This window comes from Salmo salar, chromosome 25 (genome assembly GCF_965601325.2).
Source record: "Salmo salar chromosome 25, fSalSal1, whole genome shotgun sequence".
NCBI classification, from domain to species: domain Eukaryota; kingdom Metazoa; phylum Chordata; class Actinopteri; order Salmoniformes; family Salmonidae; genus Salmo; species Salmo salar.
In genome coordinates, this window is record NC_138315.1 from 19,498,586 (window position 1) to 19,521,993 (window position 23,408).

The 23,408-nt window shown below is 41.3% G+C and overlaps 2 protein-coding genes across 5 annotated transcripts in view; both read left to right on the forward strand.

Moving 5' to 3' along the window:
- The window catches only part of LOC106586325 (methyl-CpG-binding domain protein 5), a 53,664-nt gene extending 50,721 nt beyond the window's left edge, over positions 1–2,943 (forward strand). For both annotated transcript variants that reach the window (XM_014173499.3, XM_014173500.3), the window contains exon 10: positions 150–2,943. In XM_014173499.3, coding sequence (XP_014028974.3) covers positions 150–212 — 63 coding nt within the window. In that variant the 3' untranslated portion in view covers positions 213–2,943. The remainder of the gene's footprint in view (positions 1–149) is intronic.
- Positions 2,944–3,467: 524 nt separating this feature from the next.
- On the forward strand, positions 3,468–21,485 carry LOC106586324 (enhancer of polycomb homolog 2). 3 transcript variants are annotated; one of them, XM_014173497.3, is made up of 14 exons: positions 3,468–3,888; positions 6,861–7,020; positions 11,366–11,511; positions 11,692–11,898; positions 13,309–13,457; positions 15,724–15,859; positions 16,059–16,277; positions 16,398–16,481; positions 17,603–17,751; positions 17,915–18,237; positions 18,924–19,045; positions 19,245–19,395; positions 19,648–19,945; positions 20,154–21,485. In XM_014173497.3, exons 1-14 carry the CDS (start codon positions 3,736–3,738, stop codon positions 20,167–20,169), a joined length of 2,313 nt encoding a protein of 770 aa, XP_014028972.2. In that variant the 5' UTR covers positions 3,468–3,735; the 3' UTR covers positions 20,170–21,485. The 3 variants fall into 3 exon arrangements, with proteins under 3 accessions (XP_014028972.2, XP_014028971.2, XP_014028973.2); XM_014173496.3 differs by having other exon boundaries at positions 20,170–21,485; XM_014173498.3 differs by lacking the exon at positions 20,154–21,485 and having other exon boundaries at positions 19,600–19,728.
- The last annotated feature ends 1,923 nt before the right edge of the window (positions 21,486–23,408 follow it).

Below are 23,408 nucleotides of genomic sequence, written 5' to 3' on the forward strand. Positions count from 1 at the left end.
TTTGGTTATTGTGTGTACTGTACACACCTCTTTAGAGATTACCTTTCGGTAATTACCAAACGTGCATTATGTCATTATGTCTACAGTCTATCTAAAGATGGTGTTCCAACCCCCCCCCCCCCCCCCCCCCCATTTCTTTGGTGCACCAGATATCACAGAGAGACAGACAAGTCAAGACCACTAAACCCAAGAGGAGGAAGATCTCCAGATGACAGTAAATGTGTGGACCCTTTGGTGTCCTGCTGGGTAGCGGTCCATCTAGCCAATGGGTCTTGTGTAGCCGATGTGGAATCGCTAGCCAGTGTGTGCAATAGTAGTGACCGTTGTCTTCTCTTTTGCATCAGCTTGGTACTTAGTCCAACTGGATTAGTGCTACAATCAGAGTCAACCCTCCCACCTTGACCACCACCAAGACACTGACAGTGAAGAAAGTACAAGAAAGGATGGAGGAACCTAGCTGCAAAATAGTAGCTGTGATATATCCACAGCTAGCTTGTCCTTATGGAAAATGAGATTCTACATATAAGGAAATAGTTGGTCCAAATATTTCTGATGCATTTTAGATTATGCACATAGACAAAGGAAAACAGTACAACATTATTTTCAGTGGTTAATTGTATATATTGTTCAGTTTTATCATTGAGTTGACTTAATGCTAATTTCTTATGTACATATCAATACAAAACTATATCTGGTTCTCCTATGTTTTTATTTTTCACAAAACTGTGAGGCCAGAGATTTCATTTTTCAAAAGAAAAGCAGCATTAAGGAATTTCTTCTACAGATCTATTGAAACATGCTGTTAAGCATTGAACAGCTGAAGGATTATAATGTTGAACTTCAACAGACACTATTCTCGTTTGCATGCAGCCAGTAAGGATGATCTTGTCCTGCTGGGAAGGCATACAGAGTGAGTCCCAAGAAAAGGAAATTGGAAGACTTGAAGATAGACCCACAGTATATCCTTTATCTGAACATAGGACATGCAAATACTTTCTCTTTGTCTTACGTTTCATTTTTCTTTGTTCTTGTTTTTATCCATGTTATCCAAGAAAAGAAAAAGCCATCAAGGGAAGGAGTCTGAAATATGCCTCTAAGTTACATTATTTGTACTCCCAAAGTAAAATTTATTTTCTCTGAATATTTTTGATAAACAGATTTCCTGTGTTATATCTGCAAAATGACTTTGACAGTATGTGTTTGTGCATTTAAAAAAAAAAGAGTTATTGTAAAGTATAGACTAATTTCTGTAGTATACAGTACATGCATTCTGAAATGAAGTATTCAATAGCAACAGTTGTAATATACGGTTCTGCCACTAGTGTTTAATCTACAATTATGTTCATATTTAAATGGTGCAAAAAGTATTAAGCTGTTTATTTTCTCTATCAAATCATGTAATTGAGCATTTCTCTGTGTTTTACCCTTGAATGTGTCATTTCAAGGGTCAAAATGCCTTAATAGTAAGGACTGCACATTTACAGGCCAGAAGAGATCAGTAATATACTCATTGGTTTCCTTTGCTCTGCAAAACCATTTTAAACGACCCAAGAAAGTATGAGTGAACTTTGATCCGAGCCTTATATCCAATGCTACAATCCCCAGCTGCCAAAGCTATGCCGTATCACAAGTTAGGACTTTTAAGTTTCTATTATTTATCTTTTTAATATTCTATTGAATTAGTGGCCTTCATTTTGTTCATATTCATTGTTTTTTGCTTTTGTACTTTATAATTTATTTATGAATCACATATTTATTTGTAGATATACATTGGTTACTTAGCAATAATACTAATGAGAGTTGTACGCTCTGAAAAGCCTTAGAGTATTATATATTTTTCTCTTAAAACAAATGAACAGCCTATATATGGATAAATATTCCATCAGTGGTTTATAAATATACATTTATATATTTGTGTTTATTTATGACGTGTACAATTTTGAACACTCTGTATGTGCATATAGTGTTCTTTTTTTCTTACTTGTGTCAACACTGAGTATATACCCACGGCCTGAAGAAATTGTAAAATGTTCATTTTAAAAGAGTGAACTTCATTTTCTGTACTTAATACCCTGACTCAGGAGGGGCACCTTCTGATTTGATCAGTCTTGTGAAAATCTGAAATTGTAAAACTGACAAATGTACATGTTTGTCTAATTTTTATTATTTAACATACAATATCAAGTAATCTGTGTTCAATCCTAACCGAACAACCGGGCATCCTAAAATGTAATACTCGTTTTAACACTTGGTAACCTAGCTATGTCATCAACATTACATGCATTTGTTTATAATTCTATTGCACTCTTAATCCTAAAATTGGGGGTATATGAAGAGAGCCCACCACTATTCCATGGACAAAGTAAATGTTTATTTATGTCTTCCATTTCAAACTTGTTGTCCATTGTAGTGATCTTGAGTGATTGTGTTTAATGGAATAAATGTTTTGCCCTCCTTATTGAAACAAAATATATTCTAATATTGTTTTTGAATGAGTTATTTATTGAATGTGGTTTTAAATGTCATTTTTATGCTCTTTATTTCAAAACATTTGGTAAAAGCTGAGTGGCCCATGTTGTTTTTAATGGTTTTACAGTGGGAAAAGATTTTACATTTCTGTAAAGTATTTTAATTTTAAATGTGATATGCATTGTTAGTCAATTGGTAATGTAACAGTCACATAATTTAGCACCAACGTCATAGTATCTTTTGTACTTATAGTTTTCAGTACATCTTTCTGAATACATAACAGCTGTAGCATTTTCCTTTCCTGCTTCGCTAGCAGAAATGTTTTACATTTAGAAAAGTGTGCCTGAAATTACACGCAGTAAAAGGTGGCTATTATGCTTTGTTCAAAATCTTTTAATGGTGTTTGTTCGAAAGGGATTTACAAATTTGACAAAGTATTGCATTCATTTTGCAATAAAAAAGGTATTCTATCAACTGTGGCTTACGTTGTTATATTGTACATGTATGTTATAGTCTCTTCCAGTCATTGCATCAGATTGTCCCCTTCAAGCTACTAACTTCAACCCACCTACCCTAATTCAACACATTTCCAAACACATCTGTATTTTATATTGCCAGTTTAAGTGTGAAAGACAATAATATTAGATTTTGTATCAAAAGGATATGTTTTACACACTGTTAAGTGATCTGTCAATTGTTCGAGAACTACCCTCTAACTTTTGAAATGATTGGCAACATTTTGGAGCTTAAACCAGATCACATTGGACTCAACTATTGCAAATGACATGGGAACCTGGAATTGGCCTACTTGAAGTGTACTAGTGTTTGGTGTAAGTGAACAATCCCCACAACTATGTTCTACGTGTTTTTCAATACAACTAAAAAGTAATACTTTACTAGGCAAGTATAAAAGTGTGGAGTTTTATGACTTCTTCATGCATGTTGTATGAGATGCGCGCGCAACACCAGGGCCCATGTTTTTCAGATGTCTCGCGCTGGCTGTCGGGATTGCTCAGGCGCTGTGGACATGTCCGCCATGTTTTTCATGGGACTGGGAGTGGATCACCCGAGAAAAATAGCTTCTAAATCCAGTTAAACTCGACCAGAAATGGCTTTTCGCATTTGATTTCGACCGAATGGTTACCAATGAATCCTACTATTGTGAAATCAACCGAGTCCCTTGTGGATTTATACCGATTTTCTTAGCGAATTCTGGCGGGATACATGTTTCCTTCGCGTTCAATGTGAGTGCGATAGGGGCAAACAATGAGTAAACTATCGTTCCGAGCGCGAGCGCTAGACGCCGCCAAACCTCTCCCCATATACCGCAACAAAGACCTTCCAGACCTAAATGACTGCGTTTCGATCAACCGGGCTGTGCCGCAGATGCCTACGGGGATGGAAAAAGAAGAAGAATCGGTAAGAAAACGTTTAAATTTAGAAATCTTAAAATGATTTAATGTGCACAGTAGTGCGATTGTATTCTTGATGTATTTACGCAACATTTTGTACGTATGTTTGTTTATTTATGCTTAGGGCCCGTCATTTCACGCTCGTTGCGTAGTAAATCGTAGTCTTTACGCCATGTATACTCTCATGGCGTAAATGACTAGGTTTGTTTATGATTGGTAGGGCTTTCTTCGACTACTGACGTAAATGATTTTACGTACATTTTATTGGTGACTTGCGCGATGTTGCGATTGATAACAAACTAAGCAAACTTGCCATCAATGCTTTCTCATCCAACCTTTTATAAACTCAGCAAAAAAGGAAACGTCCTCTCACTGCCAACTGCGTTTATTTTCAGCAAACTTAACATTTGTAAATATTTGTTTGAACAGAAGATTCAACAACTGAGACTTAAACTGAACAAGTTCCACAGACATGTGACTAACAGAAATTGAATAATGTGTCCCTGAACAAATGGGGGGGGTCAAAATCAAAAGTAACAGTCAGTATCTGGTGTGGCCACCAGCTGCATTAAGTACTGCAGTGCATCTCCACCTCGTGGACTGCACCAGATTTGCCAGTTCTTGCTGTGAGATGTTACCCCACGCCTCCACCAAGACACCTGCAAGTTCCCAGACATTTCTGGGGGGAATGGCCCTAGCCCTCACCCTCCGATCCAACAGGTCCCAGATGTGCTCAATGGGATTGAGATCCGGGCTCTTTGTCTTGCAGGAAATCACGCACAGAACGATCAGTATGGCTGGTGGCATTGTCATGCTGGAGGGTCATGTCAGGATGAGTCTATGGGAAGGGTACCACATGAGGGAGGAGGATGTCTTCCCTGTAACGCACAGAGTTGAGATTTGCCTGCAATGACAAGCTCAGTCCGATGATGCTGTGACACACCGCTCCAGACCATGACGGACCCTCAAAATCGATCCCGCTCCAGAGTACAGGCCTCGGTGTAACGCTCATTCCTTCGACGATAAACACAAATTCGACCATCATCCCCGGTGAGACAAAACCGTGACTCGTCAGTGAAGAGCACTTTTTGCCAGTCCTTTCTGGTCCAGTGACGGTGGGTTTTGTGCCCATAGGCGACGTTGTTGCTGGTGATGTCTGGTGAGGACCTGCCTTACAACAAGCCTACGAGCCCTCAGTCCAGCTTCTCAGCCTATTGCGGACAGTCTGAGCACTGATGGAGGGATTGCTCGGGCAGTTGTTCTTACCATCCTCTATCTGTCCCGCAGGTGTGATGTTCGGATGTACTGATCCTGTGCAGGTCTTGTTACACGTGGTCTGCCACTGCGAGGACGATCAACTGTACGTCCTGTCTCCCTGTAGCGCTGTCTTAGGCGTCTCACAGTACGGACATTGCAATTTATTGCCCTGGTCACATCTGCAGTCCTCATGCCGCAGATGAGCAGGGACCCTGGGCATCTTTTCTTTTGGTGTTTTTCAGAGTCAGTATAAAGGCCTCTTCAGTGTCCTAAGTTTTCATAACTGACCTTAATTTAAAATAAAATAAATATTTAACCTTTTATTTAACTCGGCAAGTCAGTTAAGAACAAATTCTTATTTACAATGACGACCTACCCCGGCCAAATCCAGACGACGTTGGGCCAATTGGGGGCCTCCCTATGGGACTCCCAATCACGGTCGGATGTGATGCAGCCTGGATTTGAACCAGGTACTGCAGTGATGCCTCTTGCACTGAGACAGTGTCTTAGACCACTGCGCCACTCGGGAGCCCCAGTCCCTACCGTCTAAGCTGTTAGTGTCTTAACGACCGTTCCATAGGTGTATGTCCATTAATTGTTTATGGTTCATTGAACAAGCATGGGAAACAGTGTTTAAACCCTTTACAATGAAGATCTGTGAAATTATTTGGATTTTTACGAATTATCTTTGAAAGACAGGGTCTTGAAAAAGGGACGGTTCTTTTTTTGCTGAGGTTATATTTCTGAAGTAACTAGTTAGCTAACTAGCTTACCAAATATAGTCCCTAGCTAGTTAACTTAGAGGCCAATGAGACTCTTTAAGTAACGTTAGCTAACCTACTAATACTAAGCAGGAGATGTGTGGTTGACAGATAGGAAGCCAAGGCGCCATAAATGAACCATGGCACACTTGTAGACTATTGTAGATAGTTACTTCTCTTTGATCTCTATTATTGTTACATCAGTGCAGATCTAGTATTGCCTGCAGTCAGTCCAACAGCACTAAAATGAGGCCTTCACCTTTCAAGTTGTTGCAGGAGGTTTCATCACCATACCGCTGTTAGTTTGCCTGTGCAGCCTATGAACCCATTCCATACAGGGTGTTATTTGCAGACGAGACTGTCTTGTCTGCTGACTGTACAGCATCTGAAAGGCATCCTTGCTGTCATGATATGCAAACATGGTCATTTTTGATTGAAGATAAGATGTTAGTAGTGGCCAATTCCAAGGTAACAGAATGCTGCTGAGACTCAGATCTTTCACTTTAAAATGTATGTTAAACAAAAAACAATAATTGCAGAATTAAATAAACTGTGCAACTCAGCAAAAGGACTACTTTTAAAAATGTCCACAACATGTAACAAAAAAACATTTACTTAAAGAACAGTGCAGATTCAAACATTGGTAACAGAATGACAGCACAATCATTCTGTTAACAAACTTTGTATCTGCATTGGTTTTTGTTTGACATACGTTTTAAAGTGAAATCTGATTCTCAGCATCATTCTGTTACCATGTAATTGCCCTAGTAGGTTTTTACTATTAAGTAAACACAGGATCAAGCTTTCTGCTCACTCTTCTTTCTACCTCTTCTCTCCCTTACTCCCTCTCTCAATGTGTCCTTTGCTCTCTTCCTCTCGCCCTCTGTCGTCTGTCTCTCTCTTTTTGTCTGAATTGTGCCAATACAGGTTTTCTAAACATGTCAATCTTTCTCTCCCTCAGGAGCACCATCTCCAGAGGGCCATCTCTGCGCAGTCGGTTTTCAGGGAAAAGAAGGAGAACATGGTCATCCCGGTGCCGGAGGCGGAGAGCAACATCACTTACTACGACCGTCTCTATAAAGGAGAGCTCAGGATTCCCAAACAGCTCTTCCACATTCAGCGTGAGTAGCATTTTCTTGGCAGCAACTTCTGTAGGCTACTCCCCCTCCCATCCAACTCTCACACACACTAGGGCTGGGTGGTATACCGTATTTTATGATATACCGGTATTGATGCAGGGACCGGTTTGGGTTTTTACTTTACCTTCTATACCGGTATTTTAATGTTTGTTAAATATGGTACTCCATGTGTAATGTCAATTTTTAGTTTATTTCGCTACTTGAGTCATCGCTCTCCGCTCTTTCTCTCCATGCCACTTTCCACACAGACCTAGCCACGCCCCCTGTCATGCAAGGAGCGTATGTTCCTCAACCATGAGACACTTGCTTTCAGTCTGCATGGTCAATGCAGCACAAACAACAATGTTGATGACAACAATGCTGTTTTCACTTTGCTTCTTAATATAAATCCACTAGCGTTCTATAATGACACTATTAGTTTGTCTTTTCTTAGCAAGTTGCCCTAAATCTTGAGACACTAATTGTTAGCCGCTAATGCTAATAGCTAGCTAGCTAATAAATGTACTGAGTAAGAGCAAACGTAGCTAGCTAATACAGCCTGATAATACCAGTGATGGTGTAGACCTAAATCAGCATGTTTGTGCAACAGTATCTTCTAAATCAGAGGAATATGCAAAGCTGGAATATGTTAGCTACATGAAGTAGCTAAGAGAGAATATGCAATGTAGCCAAAGCTTATAGGGTCCCCTAGGAAACACTAATCAACACTTTAGTTCCTATCCTGTCACAACTCCTCCCTGGCTTTTTAATTCGTTGTCATCTCAAACAACACTGTATTCAAAGTGCCCACTGTTATATTCTAACTATAGAATTAGAATAGTAAGTCAAATCACAATTGCAACATTTGGTTAAAATAAGTCCTAGATTATTTGCACATATCGTGCAGCCCTACGTGGCAGTGTGAAAATGATCTCAATTGAACAGTGGTGTAAAGTATTTAAGTAAAAATACTTTCAAGTACTAAAGTAAAAAAATATTGTCTGTACTTTACTTTATTATTTTTATTTTTGACAACTTTTACTTCACACATTCCTAAAGAAAGTACTGTACTTTTCACTCCATACATTTCCCTGACACCTAAAATTACTCGTTACATTTTGAATGCTTAGCAGGACAGGAAAATAGTCCATTTCATGCACTTGTCAAGAGAACATCCCTTGTCATCTACTCCCTCTGATCTGGAGAACTCATTAAACACAAATGCTTTGCTTGTAAATTATGTCCGAGTGTTGGAGTGTGCCCCTGGCTATCCCCGTAAATATAAGAAAATGGTGCCGTCCGGTTAGCTTAATATAAGGAATTTCAAATTATTTATACTTTTAATTTTGATACTTAAGTACATTTTATCAATTACATTTACTTTCAATACTTAAGTATATTTAACACCAAATACTTTTAGACTTTTACTCAAGTAGTATGTTACTGGGTGACTTTCAATTTTACTTGAGTAATTTTCTATTAACGTATCTTTACTTTTACTCAAGTATGACAATTGGGTACTTTTTCCACCACTGCAATTGAGTGCAGGAAATGCAGAAGTGATAAGTGCTAAAATTAGTTTTGGTTGAAGTTGAATTGAACAGTATAAAACAATCAGAATGGAGAAAGACTAATTGAAATCATTTAGAATGTTTGTGTTGCCTCCCTAGGATCACTTATTCCTCATAAAGCAAATGTAGAACTTTTATCTTTCAAAAACTACAAATACTGTCAAATACCGTCCAATTAAAAAATAAAAATACTGTGATATAACATCTTGGCCATATCGTCCAGCCCTAACACACACATATTCACTCAGACAAATGTTGACAAGGCATCAAATGGTTTCTGAAATGTCACTTGCCAAATCTGGATATTGAATCTTTGAACAGCCCATCAAGCTACCACATCTTTGGCTGTCTGACAGCAGAGGTTGTAGAGCAGGGGCGACCAAACTGGGACAACATTTGGTTTGGCCCACCAGAAGGTTCCGATTTTTATTTATTGAATTATTATATTTTTCTACAAACTTCGTCGAGGTCTCAACTTATTGTTGAGAATTAGAAAAGTAGAATACAGAAGGTGCAATATTGAAATTTGGTAGTGCATCTGCAGTGTTCCACTTATGTCAGTCACTCAATTAGCCCATGTCAGCTAAAATAAATGTAATTGCTAGATAAGGTAATCTAGCCAGCTATCTAAACCTTGTAGTAATCATCACCAAATTACCTACCGGGCACGCAGGGCATGTGCCCACGTCCAAGGGCCCCACGTTGATCTTGTTAGTCATTCTCACTCAGATATCATGTGAACATGGCATAAGTCATGGCAAAATGTGTACAATTGCAGGAAATTAACTTTAAAATTGAAAATGTTTCTCTGCCCCATGGCAAAATGTGTAGAATGGAAGGAAATTACCAGGTGAAACTGCAACAACAAAAAATCCACTGCCGAGAGGGGGTTCACTAAAAATGTTTTGCCCATGAGGTGGGTGGGCCCCCCAACCTTATCTCACATAGGGCTCCCCAAAACGGTGTAGGCACCCCTAATGTTTTCCTGAACTTTATAATACTTTTTCTGATGCATTTCAGTGACTGCTGCAAATATAAATTGTTACCTTTCCCATATTTTAAGTCATTTGAAACATTCAAGTTATTAGCTTTGTGTTCATTTGTTTTTTTATCCGTCTTTAATACTGGTAATGTTTCAATACTGGTAATTAGAATCTGGTGTTGTGTCAAGTTACAGTGCATTCGGAAAGTATTCAGACCCCTTCACCTTTTCCACATTTTGTAACATTACAACCTTATTCTAAAATTGATAAAATAATTTTTTCCCTCAATCTACACACAATACCCCATAATGACAAAGCGAAAACAGATTGTAAGATTTTTTTAGCAAACAAATAAACAAATACCTTATATACATAAGTATTCAGACCCTTTGCTATGAGACTCGAAATTGAGCTCAGGTGCATCCTGTTTCCATTGATCATCCTTGAGATGATTTGGAAAGGCACACACCTGTCTAAATAAGGCCCCACAGTTGACAGTACATGCCAGAGAAAAAAACAAGCCTTGAGGTTGAAGGAATTGTCCGTAGAGCTCTGAGACAGGATTGTCGAGCCACAGATCTGGGGAAAGGTACCAAAAAATGTCTGCAGCATTGAAGGTCGCCAAGAACACAGTTTGGAAGAAGTTTGGAACCACCAAGACTAACTAGTGCTGGCCGCCCGGAATCGGGGGAGAAGGGCCTTGGTCAGGGAGGTGACTAAACTCGATGGTCACTCTGACAGAGTTGTGGAGATGGGAGACCCTTCCAGAAGGATGACCATCTCTGCAGCACTTCACCAATCAGGCCTTTATGGTAGAGTGGCCAGACGGAAGCCACTCCTCAGTAAAAGGCACCTGACAGCCCGCTTGGACTCTTAAACCATGAGAAACAAGATTCTCTAGTCTGATGAAACCAAGATTGAACTCTTTTGCCTGAGTGCCAAGTGTCACGTCTGGGGGAAACCTGGTATCGCACCTAGGCAATACCATCCCTACGGTGAAGCATGGTGTTGGCAATATCATGCCTGGGAGACTAGTCAGGATTGAGGGAAAGATTAACTAACTGAGCAAAGTACAGAGTTTCTTGAATACTTAAGTAAATGTGATATTTAAGTTTATTTTAAAAATAAACTTTTGCTTTGTAATTATGGGGCGTTGTGTTTGAGGAAAAATAAATGCATCTAATTTAGAATAAAGCTGTAACATAACAAAATTAAGGGGTCTGAATACTTTCCGAATGCACCACGTATTAAATCACCACCTTCCGGAGACACCTGAAACCCCACCTCTTTAAGGAATACCTAGGATAGGATAAAGTAATCCTTCTAATCCCCCCACCCCCGAAAAAGATATAGATGTACTATTGTAAAGTGGTTGTTCCACAGGATATCATAAGGTGAATGCACCAATTTGTAAGTCGCTCTGGATAAGTGCGTCTGCTAAATGACGTAAATGTAAATGGCTAGAATTTAGTTGTTTGAAGTGTAATTTTTATGATTTCTAAAAAGCCCTTGTTTCAAGACCCTAAAAAGCTATGGTTTACCTTTTTAATATTTCTAAATAGATGTCTGTTTGTTCGGCCCAACACTGAGATTTTTTTGGGGCCCACCTAGCCCAAAAGTTTGAGCACCCCTGTTATAGAGCAATTAATGTAAGTTGTTACAAAATCACTTTCACAAGATGGAATCTGTCCTCGGCCAACCAGCTGTAATCGATTAGAGGCCCTACACTAATGAATTTGCACCAAGAAGACCTTTTTTCTGACCTAATCTGATCCTCTCTTCCTCTTCTCATAGCCCTGGGTCTGGATAATGAGCAGCCAGACTATGACATGGACTCAGAGGATGAGACCCTCCTCAACAGGCTCAACCGCAAGATGGAGATCAAACCCATACAGTTTGAGACCATGGTGGACAGGTTGGAGAAAGCCAGCGCAAACCAGGTAACATAACACCCGCCATCTAGACCAGCAGCAGTTATCAAGTGCTTCTCTGTGCTAATAGAATATTTACCGTTTTATGCCGGAGGGCCTGGATGTCATGTTCCTTTGAGAGGCTTTGCTCTGGAAAAGAATCAAGGGAACACTGTAATAAACTAAACTTCCATCTCTGTTTGCTCACAGCTAGTCACTATCACAGAAGCCAAACTGCTACTGAACGAGGATGACTACCTCCTGAAGTCAGTGTACGACTACTGGGTGAGGAAGAGGAAGAACTGCCAAGGCCCATCGCTCATCCCCCTCATCAAGCAGGAGAAGAGAGACGGCTCCACCAACAACGACGCCTATGTGGCCTTCAGACGGCGCACAGAGAAGATGCAGACCAGGAAGGTGAGAAAGGAGAATCACATGGCTTGGATTGAAAGTGTGTCCCCTCACTTTGATTAGATGCAGTTTCAGTATCGGGCAATAATTGTCTATTCTTTCAAGGTTTGGAGCCTTGCACAATTTAATTTATCATTGTGTTGCAAGTAATTTGTTTCATGTTTGTCCCATTTGCATTTTACTCATTTAGCAGATGCTCTTATCCAGAGTGACTTACAGGCGCAATTAGGGTTAAGTGTCTTGCTCAAGGTTACAACGACAGATTTTCACCTAGTCGGCTCGGGTATTTGATTCAGTGACCTTTCGGTTACTGGCCCAATGCTCTTAACTGCTATACGCCCCATTGATTGATGTGCTCTCCAAGAATTTTTATGAATCTCTCTGTACCCTAACTCAGTCAGGACCTCTGTAGACCTACTAACCTGCAGGCATTTTGTGTACCATGCATACAATTTGAGGTCAAAGTACACTGGTACAAAAAACTTCCCAGAAATAGGCAAAAATAGGCTTTGAGTTGGCACATAGTGGAGCTGAGCCAATCAGAGGACTTGGGCGAGGAGAAAAAAAGTCGGCCCGCCCCCCGTAGTCGTAGTACTATTTTTCTCCCTCGAGCTTGATGGCAGCTCTCCACTTCATCTGTTGATACAACTGATGTGTGAGGAAAAGAGTAGGGGAAATGGAGAACAAAGTGTTTGCTCAATACATGTTCCAAAATTGTATGTGTTGGTTAAGCACAACCACTATTATTTCATTGTAAGCTCCTTAGCTAAGGTGTCATTAAGACAAAGGTAGTTAGCTCCATAGTCAACTAGGCGAGAACACTTTCTTGCCCGCACAAGCTTTAATCTAAGCAACGGTAGAAGGCACGACCACATTGACGAGCAAGGAAGCGTGCAGTGTTGCTAAAACCGTCCTTCACAGAAAGTTATTTTAGACTGTTAAAGATTACTAGGCCTATCTTAATTAATCAGCTCTTGATCTGTCCTCTTGATATAGCTGCATGTCAACAGTATTAGGCTGCTAATGATGTGATAATAGTCAGTTCACCAATGACAACAAAAAATGTTGAATGAATGGTAGCCTAGTAGTCAGACATGATGGATGAGGTCAGGGATGGAGATCTGAAACAAGCTCATATAGTCCTAGTTCAGTTGTTTCATATTCCAGATAGGCTAAAGTAAGCTAGACTACTGCATTCCATCCTGTAATTGAATTATTCTGAATTTTCTCCTGAATCAAAATTCTTTGGCCGGTTTACATTTTCACTAGACTCATTACCCCTAAATGTCACCTAGAAAGTGTGTAGTGTGTGCCGGTGGTACTCTTAAATTCTTTACGGTTGGCAAGTCTGCCTCTGTCGGCTTGGTGATCCTGAGGGTTTGTATAGTTGTTTGACCGTGTCTCTCTCTTGTTCAGAACCGTAAGAATGACGAGGCATCCTATGAAAAGATGCTGAAGCTCCGGAGGGAGTTCAGCCGCACGGTCACCATCCTGGAGATGATCAAGAGGAGGGAGAAGAGCAAGAGAGAGCTGCTGCACCTCACACTGGAGGTATTGGAGAAAAGGTGAGCCTTAAACGCATTGGGGGGGTGGGTTAGAGGGATGGTAGCCGGTATGTGTGTGAGATTGTTTGCCCTGTTTCTTACGTGTGTGTGATTGTAGCCAGTGCCTTATTAGTGTTACATGGTGTAACCGAGCAGGGCTTCCTGTGTCAGAGCAGACTAGAGGTCATGCTGAGTGATATAATTTATGTATTTTATTTAACTAGGCAAGTCTGTTAAGAACAAATTCTTATTTATAATGACGGCCTACCCTGGACAAACCCTAACAACGCTGGGCCAATTGTGCGCCGCCATGTAGGAACTCCCAATCACGGCCGGTTGTGATACAGCCTGGAATTTAACCAGGGTTAGGTTTTGTAATGACGACTCTAGCACTGAGATGCAGTGCCTTAGACCGCTGCGCCATTCAGGAGCCCTATATTGCAGTTCTCACTTAGTTTCTAACACTGTAACACACTTCTTCTAGTCCTGGTGCTAAAAGAGAACAGCCTGTCCTTACATGTTGTTGATGAGTACTGTCAGTCAGTATGAATGATGGACCAATTACTGCAAATTGCTGCCTTTTTTCCCTCCCTTCTGTCTTTTTTACCCTGTACAGTGGCTTGTGAAAGTATTCACCCCTTGCCATTTGGGGGGGGGTGTGTGTATCATTTGATTTACACAACATGCCTACCACTTTGAAGATGCAAAATATTTTTGGTGAATCAAACAAGAAATAAGACAAAAAAAACTGAACTTGAGCGTGCGTAACTATTCACCCCCCCCCCCCAAAGTCAATACTTTGTAGAGACACCTTTTGCAGCAATTACAGCTGCAAGTCTCTTGGGGTATGTCTCTATAAGCTTGGCACATCTAGCCACTGGGATTTTTGCCCATTCTTCAAGGCAAAACTCTCCAGCTCCTTCAAGTTGGATGGGATCCACTGGTGTACAGCAATCTTTAAGTCATACCACAGATTCTCAATTGGATTGAGGTCTGGGCTTTGACTAGGCCATTCAAGACATTTAAATATTCCCCCTTAAACCATTCAAGTGTTGCTTTAGCAGTATGCTTAGGGTTATTGTCCTGCTGGAAGGTGAACCTCCATCCCAGTCTGAAACCTCTGGAAGACTGAAACAGGCTTCCCCTCAAGAATTTCCCTGTATTTAGCGCCATCCATCATTCCTTCAATTCTGACCAGTTTCCCAGTCCCTGCCGATGAAAAACATCCCCACAGCATGATGCTGCCACCACCATACTTCAATGTGGCGATGGTGTCCTCGGGGTGATGTGTTGGGTTCATACCGAAAAGCTCAATTTTAGTCTCATCTGACCAGTACCTTCTTCCATATGTTTGGGGAGTCTCCCACATGCCTTTTAGCGAACACCAAATATGTTTGCTTATTTTTTTTCTGGCCACTTCCGTAAAGCCCAGCTCTGTGGAGGGTATAGCTTAAAATGGTCCTATGGACAGATACTCCAATCTCTGCTGTGGAGCTTTGCAGCTCCTTCAGGTTTATCTTTGGTCGCTTTGTTGCCTCTTATTAATTCCCTCCTTGCCTGGTCCGTGAGTTTTGGTGGGCGGCCCTCTCTTGGCAGGTTTGTTGTAGTGCAATATTCTTTCAATTTTTTTATATTGGATTTAATTTTGCCGGTAGGATGTTTCGGGATATTGTTTTATAACCCAACCCTGATCTGTACTTCGCCACAACTTTGTCCCTGACCTGTTTGGAGAGCTCCTTGGTCTTCATGGTGCCCCCCCCTTGCTTGGTGGTGCCCCTTGCTTGGTGGTGCCCCTTGCTTGGTGGTGCCCCTTGCTTGGTGGTGCCCCTTGCTTGGTGGTGCCCCCTTGCTCTGGTGGTGCCCCTTGCTTGGTGGTGCCCCTTGCTTGGTGGTGTTGCAGACTCTGGGGCCTTTCAGGACAGGTGTATATATACTAAGATCATGTGACAGATCCTGTGACACTTAGATTGCACACAGGTGGACTTTATTTAACTAATTATGTGACTGGTAATTGGTTGCACTAGATCTTATTTAGGGGCTTCATAGCAAAGGGGGTGAATACATACGCACGCACCACTTCTTTTTTTTCTTTTTTTGAAACAATTTTTTATTTCACTTCGCCAATTTAAACTATTTTGTGTATGTACATTACATGAAATTCAAATAAAAATCCATTTAAATTACACGTTGTAATGGAACAAAATTGGAAAAACACCAAGGGTGATGAGTACTTTTGCAAGGCACTGAATGAATGTGTTCCTATTATTTGTCTGTTGTTTCCATGAAGATATCAGATGGGTGACTTTACGGGTGAAGTCCTCAGTGAGGTGACGGTCCCTCTGGCTGAGAAGCCCGTCTACACTGCTCCAATCACTCTAACCAACGGGAACCGCCATAACCATAAAGCTGAGATCAAAATCAAGGTAATATAAGGGCTTATATCAACCATAACATTACCTCTACTTTTACCTGATGTTTTTACATTTGACATTGAAGCAGTTCAGAAGAGGGGATGCTGCAGGATGCACCGGCAGCACACTGATTGCTTTTCAAGAACTTCAATGCAGCAATGACCTCTTTTCACACTTCACAACGTCTAATTCCATGATCTTTCTCTTTCAGACGCACAAGTCCGGTAGTCTCCAGCACCATGGGCACCACCACTTCTCGGTGAAGGACGAGGATCCCTTTGACTTTGTCAGACCAAAGAAGAAGTACACCAGGCGGGATCCCCTGTGCCGCCCTGGCAGGCCCACCAAGCGCCAGCACATCGTTAACAAGGCCGATATTAAACAGTATGACTTCCACAGCTCTGGAGAGGAGGAGGAGGACTACCCACTGGTCAGTACCTCTGAGAACAGGGTCCTGATGATGGTATCATGGTGAAGTTCATACATTGTCTTATTTGGTTTGTGAGCAAGTATGTATTTTTAAGTCTTGTTTTTTTGTCTCCTCTTTCAGTCTCCACCATCAGAACCAGATGAAGAGAATGATCCAGATGGTGCATTTGCCTTCAGAAGGAAAGCAGGCTGTCAGTACCTTGCTGTGAGTCTCACTGCAATCAGAAGTGCAATTAAAATATATTCTCTCACATTCAGTTTCGATTCCATACATTATTACAGGGGGGCTTTTGCTTCCAGAAATCTGCATTTTCAAAACGTAGACCATGAAAAAAATCTGTGTTTTTAAACAATTTAGTTTGCGTTTTATACCATTTCACCTGTGTTTTATATTGAAAGTCAATAATGGCCGTGTCCGAATCCCCATAATAGTTTGACATACTTAAACTGCATGCTATGTGCTCATCGCCACATTCTATTTAGCATGCACCGTTGAGTAGAAAGTATGCTGTATGCCGTGGCCGCAACGCTAAATGACTCCTGGCTGGCTGAGTAGGTGGTGCGGGGCCTGTGTGCGGGTGGGTTTTTTCCAAATTCAACAGACATGCATCACATTAACCAGCCTGATAATAGCTCATTTCCAATTAAATTTTCTCTAAACTCTGAATAGAATAGGAATGGAGTTATAGGCTTATTTAGGTTGGTTACAGGCAGACTATCACATTTGGCCTATACCCTAGCCCATATATCCTATTTTTTTTCACCTTTATTTAACCAGGTAGGCTAGTTGAGAACAAGTTCTCATTTATAACTGCGACCTGGCCAAGATAAAGCAAAGCAGTGCGACACAAACCCCAAGTCAGTTACACATGGAATAAACAAACATACTGTCAATATATAAAAAAGGACTGAAGACAGAAACCGATCATTTGGTTCTATTTCAACATATTTATTAGTGAAACCAAAGTTCTCTAACATTTATACATTAAATCAAATAGCCTAATACACACTAAAACTTTTCAAATGTTCAAATCAAAAGCCTAAATTGAGAAGTGCAACTGAAGCACAAAATTATTCCTTTTACATTCGTGATTTGGAGCAAACCCTGACTGAATCCGAACAGAATTTACAATAAGAAGCATTTTAGCATTTATTTTCTACATGAAAATGCTAAATCCTGTGTTAACGCGACCCCTGTTATTGGTCTGTGGCAATATTGTGGTATTGGGTCTAGTCTGTGGGTAAGGTGGTATTTGGTCCTGTCTGTATGATACTGTGCTGTAGGTAGCCTACATGAGTAACTGTTTCCTCTGCCTGTCTTTACAGCCCTTTGTGGACCAGAGCTCTGGCCTTCTGTGGGAACACCCCGAGCTAGCAGGGCTGGATGCCCTGCGGCACCGTCACTCCCTTACCGCCCTCTCTGTACCCCAACGCTGTGTGGGACTGGCACGCAGGAGGGTGGGGAGAGGTGGCAGGTAACCAACTCCTCTTATCATCCACCTATCTATCTCCTTTTTGTTTAGGTATTCTGTTGTTTTTATTAAGGACCAATGATGCATGTTAACTTGCATCGTGATTTCTCTGAATGAAATCTGATTGAATTGTCACTAAGATTCCACAAATTCCCCCTCTCCTCAGGATCCTGTTGGATCGGGCTTCATCAGACCTGGACAGCGCATTAAAGCAGCTGGACTCAGCCGTCGCCACATCCTCCCCCTTCACCAGGCCTTGTGCTCCAGACCTTACTGATCCCTGGCCCTCCTCACAGAACCACAGAACTATGCCTGGCTCTGCCTCTTCACTGGCAGACATCGTGAGCAACATCCAGGCCCTGAGGTGGCGCTGTTTCAGACCTAGGCCCACCCAGGGTGACAGCAGTGGTGACACGAGGACGGGCAGATCTGCCATGGATACCACGTTGTCTGGAGGGCTGTTGGTTCACTCCAAGAGAAGTGGCAAAGGTAAGCTCCTCCTCAACCCCACCCCATGGTGATTCTAAAGTCCACCCCTCCGTTTCTATCTCACAACGGCCTCTGCATTTATATGTTGGAATCAAGCCGGTCCCAAACATAATTTAACTGTATAGGCCTAGTTTCCATGTTGGCTCTATTTTTTAATTGTGCTGCTTGTGGAACACATTTGGTTCTCCATTGAAAATAGGCAGGTCAGATAGGGTTTGTTTGTATTTGGTGGTTTTCTTTTTCCCAGTCAGCCCCCTGGTTGCAGGCTGTCATCACGTTTCTCTACAGTACCTGTTCTCAGGACTGTCAGCAAGCGTTGATTCATAACTCCCAGTCAGACATGATTTGTGCAGGGAAGTGGAAAGGCTGCCACTGAACTGTAGACTGTTAGGGGGGTTGCACTTCAAGCAACTTCCGGTCAATCAGTTGTGGACTTCACTCACGCCTAGCTGCATTTTCTGGTATTGCTCCACTATGACCCCTAGTGTTAGGGAGTGGTAACCTAGGCAGTCTTCATCTCCTCGCCATATTTTCCTCCCTTCAAAGATTACTACAGTTCTCCATCTGCTCATCTTCCCTCCCTCTTTGCTGTGTACTTTCCCCCTCTCGGTCTCTTTCTTTCTCTGTTGCTCTCTTTCTCTCTGTGTCTGTCTGATGGTCTTGTCCCTATTTTCCTGTACTGACAGGAGGCATCACAGAGGAGCAGTACAAGGTCCATCAGCAGGCTCTGGCCCAGATGCAGAAACAGCAGCTGAACGCTGCTCCTCCCCAGCAGCATTCCTCACTGCCAGAGCGACAAAACACACAAGTACACACACCGTCTTTCACCTCTTCAAAGATAACTGTATATACACAGAATTCCTAATGACTTCGCTCCAGTAGGTGGGGCAGAAAACATTGTCATATCCATTTATATGTTGGTAGTTTCAAACAGCTCAGTGTATGTATGTTTTGATGAATGTTATGGCAGTGTTATATTCTAAAGACGTACTAATATTGTGTTGTAGACTTCTGGCTCCACTGATTGCATCATATCGAAGACTCTGGACTCGGCAAGTGCCCATTTTGCGGCATCAGCTGTGATCAGTGCATCAGGCCAGGTCAACAATGAGAACAAATCACACAATACCAGCGTCAATGGGGTCGTCCAGCCTTTAGGTGAGCTTTGGATGAACATGTCGTCTAGATTAGAATGTCATACATTTTACATATATGGACTTCTCTCGGATATTCTATTGTAGTTGGGTACCATAGTGGAGGCAAATATTGGAGGATTGAAAAAATACTTATTGTTTCTGATCGGGGGATGCTAAATGACCATCCCACCTCATTAATTTACATGTAAGGTATGTGCTTGTTCAGGTAATAGGCCTACTCAGGTTTGACGGTGTCATATCACCTCTCCTGCAGGGACCTCCAGACCTCTTCACTCCACCAGCACATCCCAGAGCGACACAGGGTTGGACAGGTCAGGTCTTACCTCCTCCAGCGGAGGCCCTCTGCTACCTGCCCACTCCACCTCCTCCTCGCCCCAGTCTCTGCCCAACCACCGGGGCCACGGCAGTGCTGTCTCCCCTGCCCACCACCACCACAACGCCAGACCCTCAGCCCCCTCGCCGTCTGCCTTAAAGCTGGCCACCGTGGCTGCCAGCAGCCTGGACCGCGTGGCCATGGTGACGCCCGCCTCTGCCATCAGCAGCATGGCCAGGTAAGACCAGAATACATTTCAGTTGTATGTATTTTAGTATGTCCATAACTTCTGCCTCAACACACAGAGTATATATCCGTATGTCCATTACTTCTGACCTGTCCAGCAATTACTAGATTCTTCATTTCTTGTTTCTTCATTTAGAATGGCTGATATACATTTGTTTTCATTTTCCAGGCATATGTATCTGAATAATGAATTACTATAGTTATTCATTTTTGTAGGGATACTCACGAACCTGAGAGACATACTTTGAACGGCATATCAGAGACCACAGTACCAATGGAGGTGACATAACCCCCTCCCTCCCTCATCGCCATTCTGCTCAGACCGGTGAATGTGACAAACAGAACGCAAGCTCCAGCCCCAGCCGCCAGAGGGCACGCGTATACAAGGACCTATACAGAATCGAGCATATCAAAAAAATTATAACGTGTCAATATTATAAATGTACATTTTGTAAATTGGGAATATCACTACCTTGTAAGATAGTATATTTGTATCATTATGTTTTCTTTTTTTCTGTTACGTGAATTCTAGTAAATTTGACATCATGCTTTTGCACTTGAAAAATGCAAACAATATATAGTACATGTAAAAATGCAAAAAAAAACGTTTGTTGGGATCATGAGCATGAACCACGGATCCTGTATCACTCATTTTACCACTATTTATTTTGCAATGTTTACATTTTTGTATCTCCACAGACGAAACAAATCAGCAAAATATGGACATCGGTCTTGCTAGCATATTTGGTTCTTGTGCTTTTTTTCTAAAGATGGAAAAATGAGCCTGATTTTGATTTGGTTTCACAAATTGAATAGTTATGGTCTTTTGTAAGTAGATTAGCAGTGGCATTTTTTTCCCCCTTCAGACAAGTATTTTCTGTTACTTTGTCAGTTGTAACAGGAATTTATTGTCTTTTTAATTTTTTATTCTGTTTTCTTTTCCTTTTTCATTCAATGCCGAATTTTCCAAAAACAATGAAGAAATCTTAAAAATGAGCCATTCTCCATACGAACCTATTTATTTACATTTAAATCCAAATGACAAATAAATGCATCCTAAAATCAATCTGCAGATGTAAAGCAAGAATTTTTTATAATATATTTGCCTTTTTAAACGGGTAGGGAGTTGAAGCCAATGAACAGTACACAGGAATCTTACCATTCTATCTGTTATGTATTGCGCTGAAAATCTTGCACATTACTTGGCAACTCTTTGAACGACTACCCCTTTGGATTGGGGGGTGCACATCAATATTTTGGGGTATTTTTTTTCTTCTTTGGTCAAGGGGCAAGTAACATGTTGAAACGATGTCTGATGGTCAGTGATTGACCTCCCCTGTAGATTAGTGTAGTTGATGTACTGATGTCCTGTAGTGATATTAGAAACATGTTTAAATAATTAGTCATGCCTAGTGTTCATGCACTATTTCTTCAGACATACATTTTTCCCTGTTACTTGTTCTTGGAGTGTTTCAGAAAAAAATGCTGGGAAATAAATAAATATATCTATACATATCAGTATAACAACTCTCTTTCCTCTGGTTTACGCCATTTCTTCGCCACTCTTCTTTGACAGTGAGTTACAGTACCAGTCAAAAGTTTTGGCAATCCTACACATTCCAGGGTTTTTATTTTATTACTATTTTCTACATTGTAGAATAATGGTGAAGACACAAACTATGAAATAGCACATGGAATCACGTAGTAACAAAAAAGTGTTAAACAAATCAAAATATATTTTATATTTGAGATTATTCAAATAGCCACCCTTTGCTTTGATGACAGCTAAGGCACGCTCTTGCCATTCTCTCAACCAGCTTCATGTGGTAGTTACCTGGAATGCATTTCTATTAACAGGTGTGCCTTAAGTTGATTTGTGGATTTCTTTCCTTAATACGTTTTGAGCCAATCAGTTATAGAGACAAGTAGGGGTGATATACAGAAGATAGCCCTATTTGGTAAAAGACCAAATCCATATTAGGGTAAGAACAGCTCAAATAAGCAAAGAGAAATGACAGTCCATCATTACTTAATAAGACATGAAGGTCAGTCAATCTGGAAAATGTCCAGAACTTTGAAAGCTTCTTCAAGTGCAGACCCACAGTTACCTCTGCTGCAGAGGATAAGTTCATTAGAGTTACTAGTCTCAGAAATTGCAGCCCAAATAAATGCTTCATAGAGTTCAAGTAACAGACTTCAAAATCAACTGTTCAGAGGAGACGGGCATTCATGGTCGAATTGCTGCAAAGAAACCACTACTAAAGGACACCAGTAATAAGAGACTTGCTTGGGCCAAGAAACACGAACAATGGACATTAGGCTGGTGGAAATCTTTCCTTAGGTCTGATGAGTCCAATATGAGATTTGGACCACTGTGTCTTTATGAGACGCAGAGTAGGTGAACGGATTATCTGCATGTGTGCTTCCCACCATGAAGCATGGACGATATGGTGTGGGGGTGCTTCGCTGGTGACACTGGGATTTATTTACAATTCAAGGCACGCTTAACCAGCATGGCTACCACAGCATTCTGCAGCGATACGCCATCCCATCTGGTTTGTGCTAAGTGGGACTATCATTGGTTTTTCAACAGGACAATGACCCAAAACCACCTCCAGGCTGTGTAAGGGCTATTTGACCAAGGAGTGCTGCATCAGATGCCCTGGCCTCCACAATCACCTGACCTCAACCCAATTGAGATGGTTTGGGATGAGTTGGACTGCAGAGTGAAGGAAAAGCAGCCAACAAGTGCTCAGCATATTTGGGAACTCCTTCAAGACTGTTGGAAAAGCATTCCTCATGAAGCTGGTTGAGAGAATGTCAAGTGTGCAAAGCTGTCATCAAGGAAAAGGGTGGCTACTTTGAAGAATCTCAAATATAAAATATATTTTGATTTGTTTAACACTTCTTTTGGTCACTACATGATTCCATATGTGTTATTTCTTAGTTTTGATGTATTCACTATTCTACAATGTAGAAAATAGTAAAAAATAAAGAGAACCTTTGAATGAGTAGGTGTGCACAAACGTTTGACTGGGACTGTATGTATTTAGCCTTGATTGAGGTTTTATTGTGGCTCTGGAAAGTTATTGTATGCTACACCTGTTGCTGGGGTTTAGTCTTCAGAGTCCTATATACCTAGTAGTTATCCTTCACTGCACTCTGTAAATTTGTCGTTCTGCTCCTGAGCAAGGCAGTTAACCCACTGTTCCCGGGGCGCCAAAGACGTGGATGTCGATTGTGGCGGCCTCCCGCACCTCTCTGATTCAAATGGGTTTGGTTAAATCCGGAAGACACATTTCAGTTGAACGCATTCAGTTATACAACTGACTAGGTATCCCCCCTTTCCCCTAAAATGTATTCCAAACGAGGTTGTAGTGTAGGCTAAAACAGGCTTTTGGGCATTAGAGTCCTCTATGGAACACCACAGACGGCCCATCATTCACAGCAAACCC

Excerpts from the sequence above, each read along its gene's own strand:
- LOC106586324 (XM_014173496.3), top strand. The coding sequence starts at position 3,736 with ATGAGTAAACTATCGTTCCGAGCGCGAGCGCTAGACGCCGCCAAACCT. Across the intron at positions 15,860-16,058 it reads AAGCTGAGATCAAAATCAAG|ACGCACAAGTCCGGTAGTCT; the intron begins GTAATATAAGGG and ends TTTCTCTTTCAG. Across the intron at positions 16,482-17,602 it reads CAGGCTGTCAGTACCTTGCT|CCCTTTGTGGACCAGAGCTC; the intron begins GTGAGTCTCACT and ends CTGTCTTTACAG.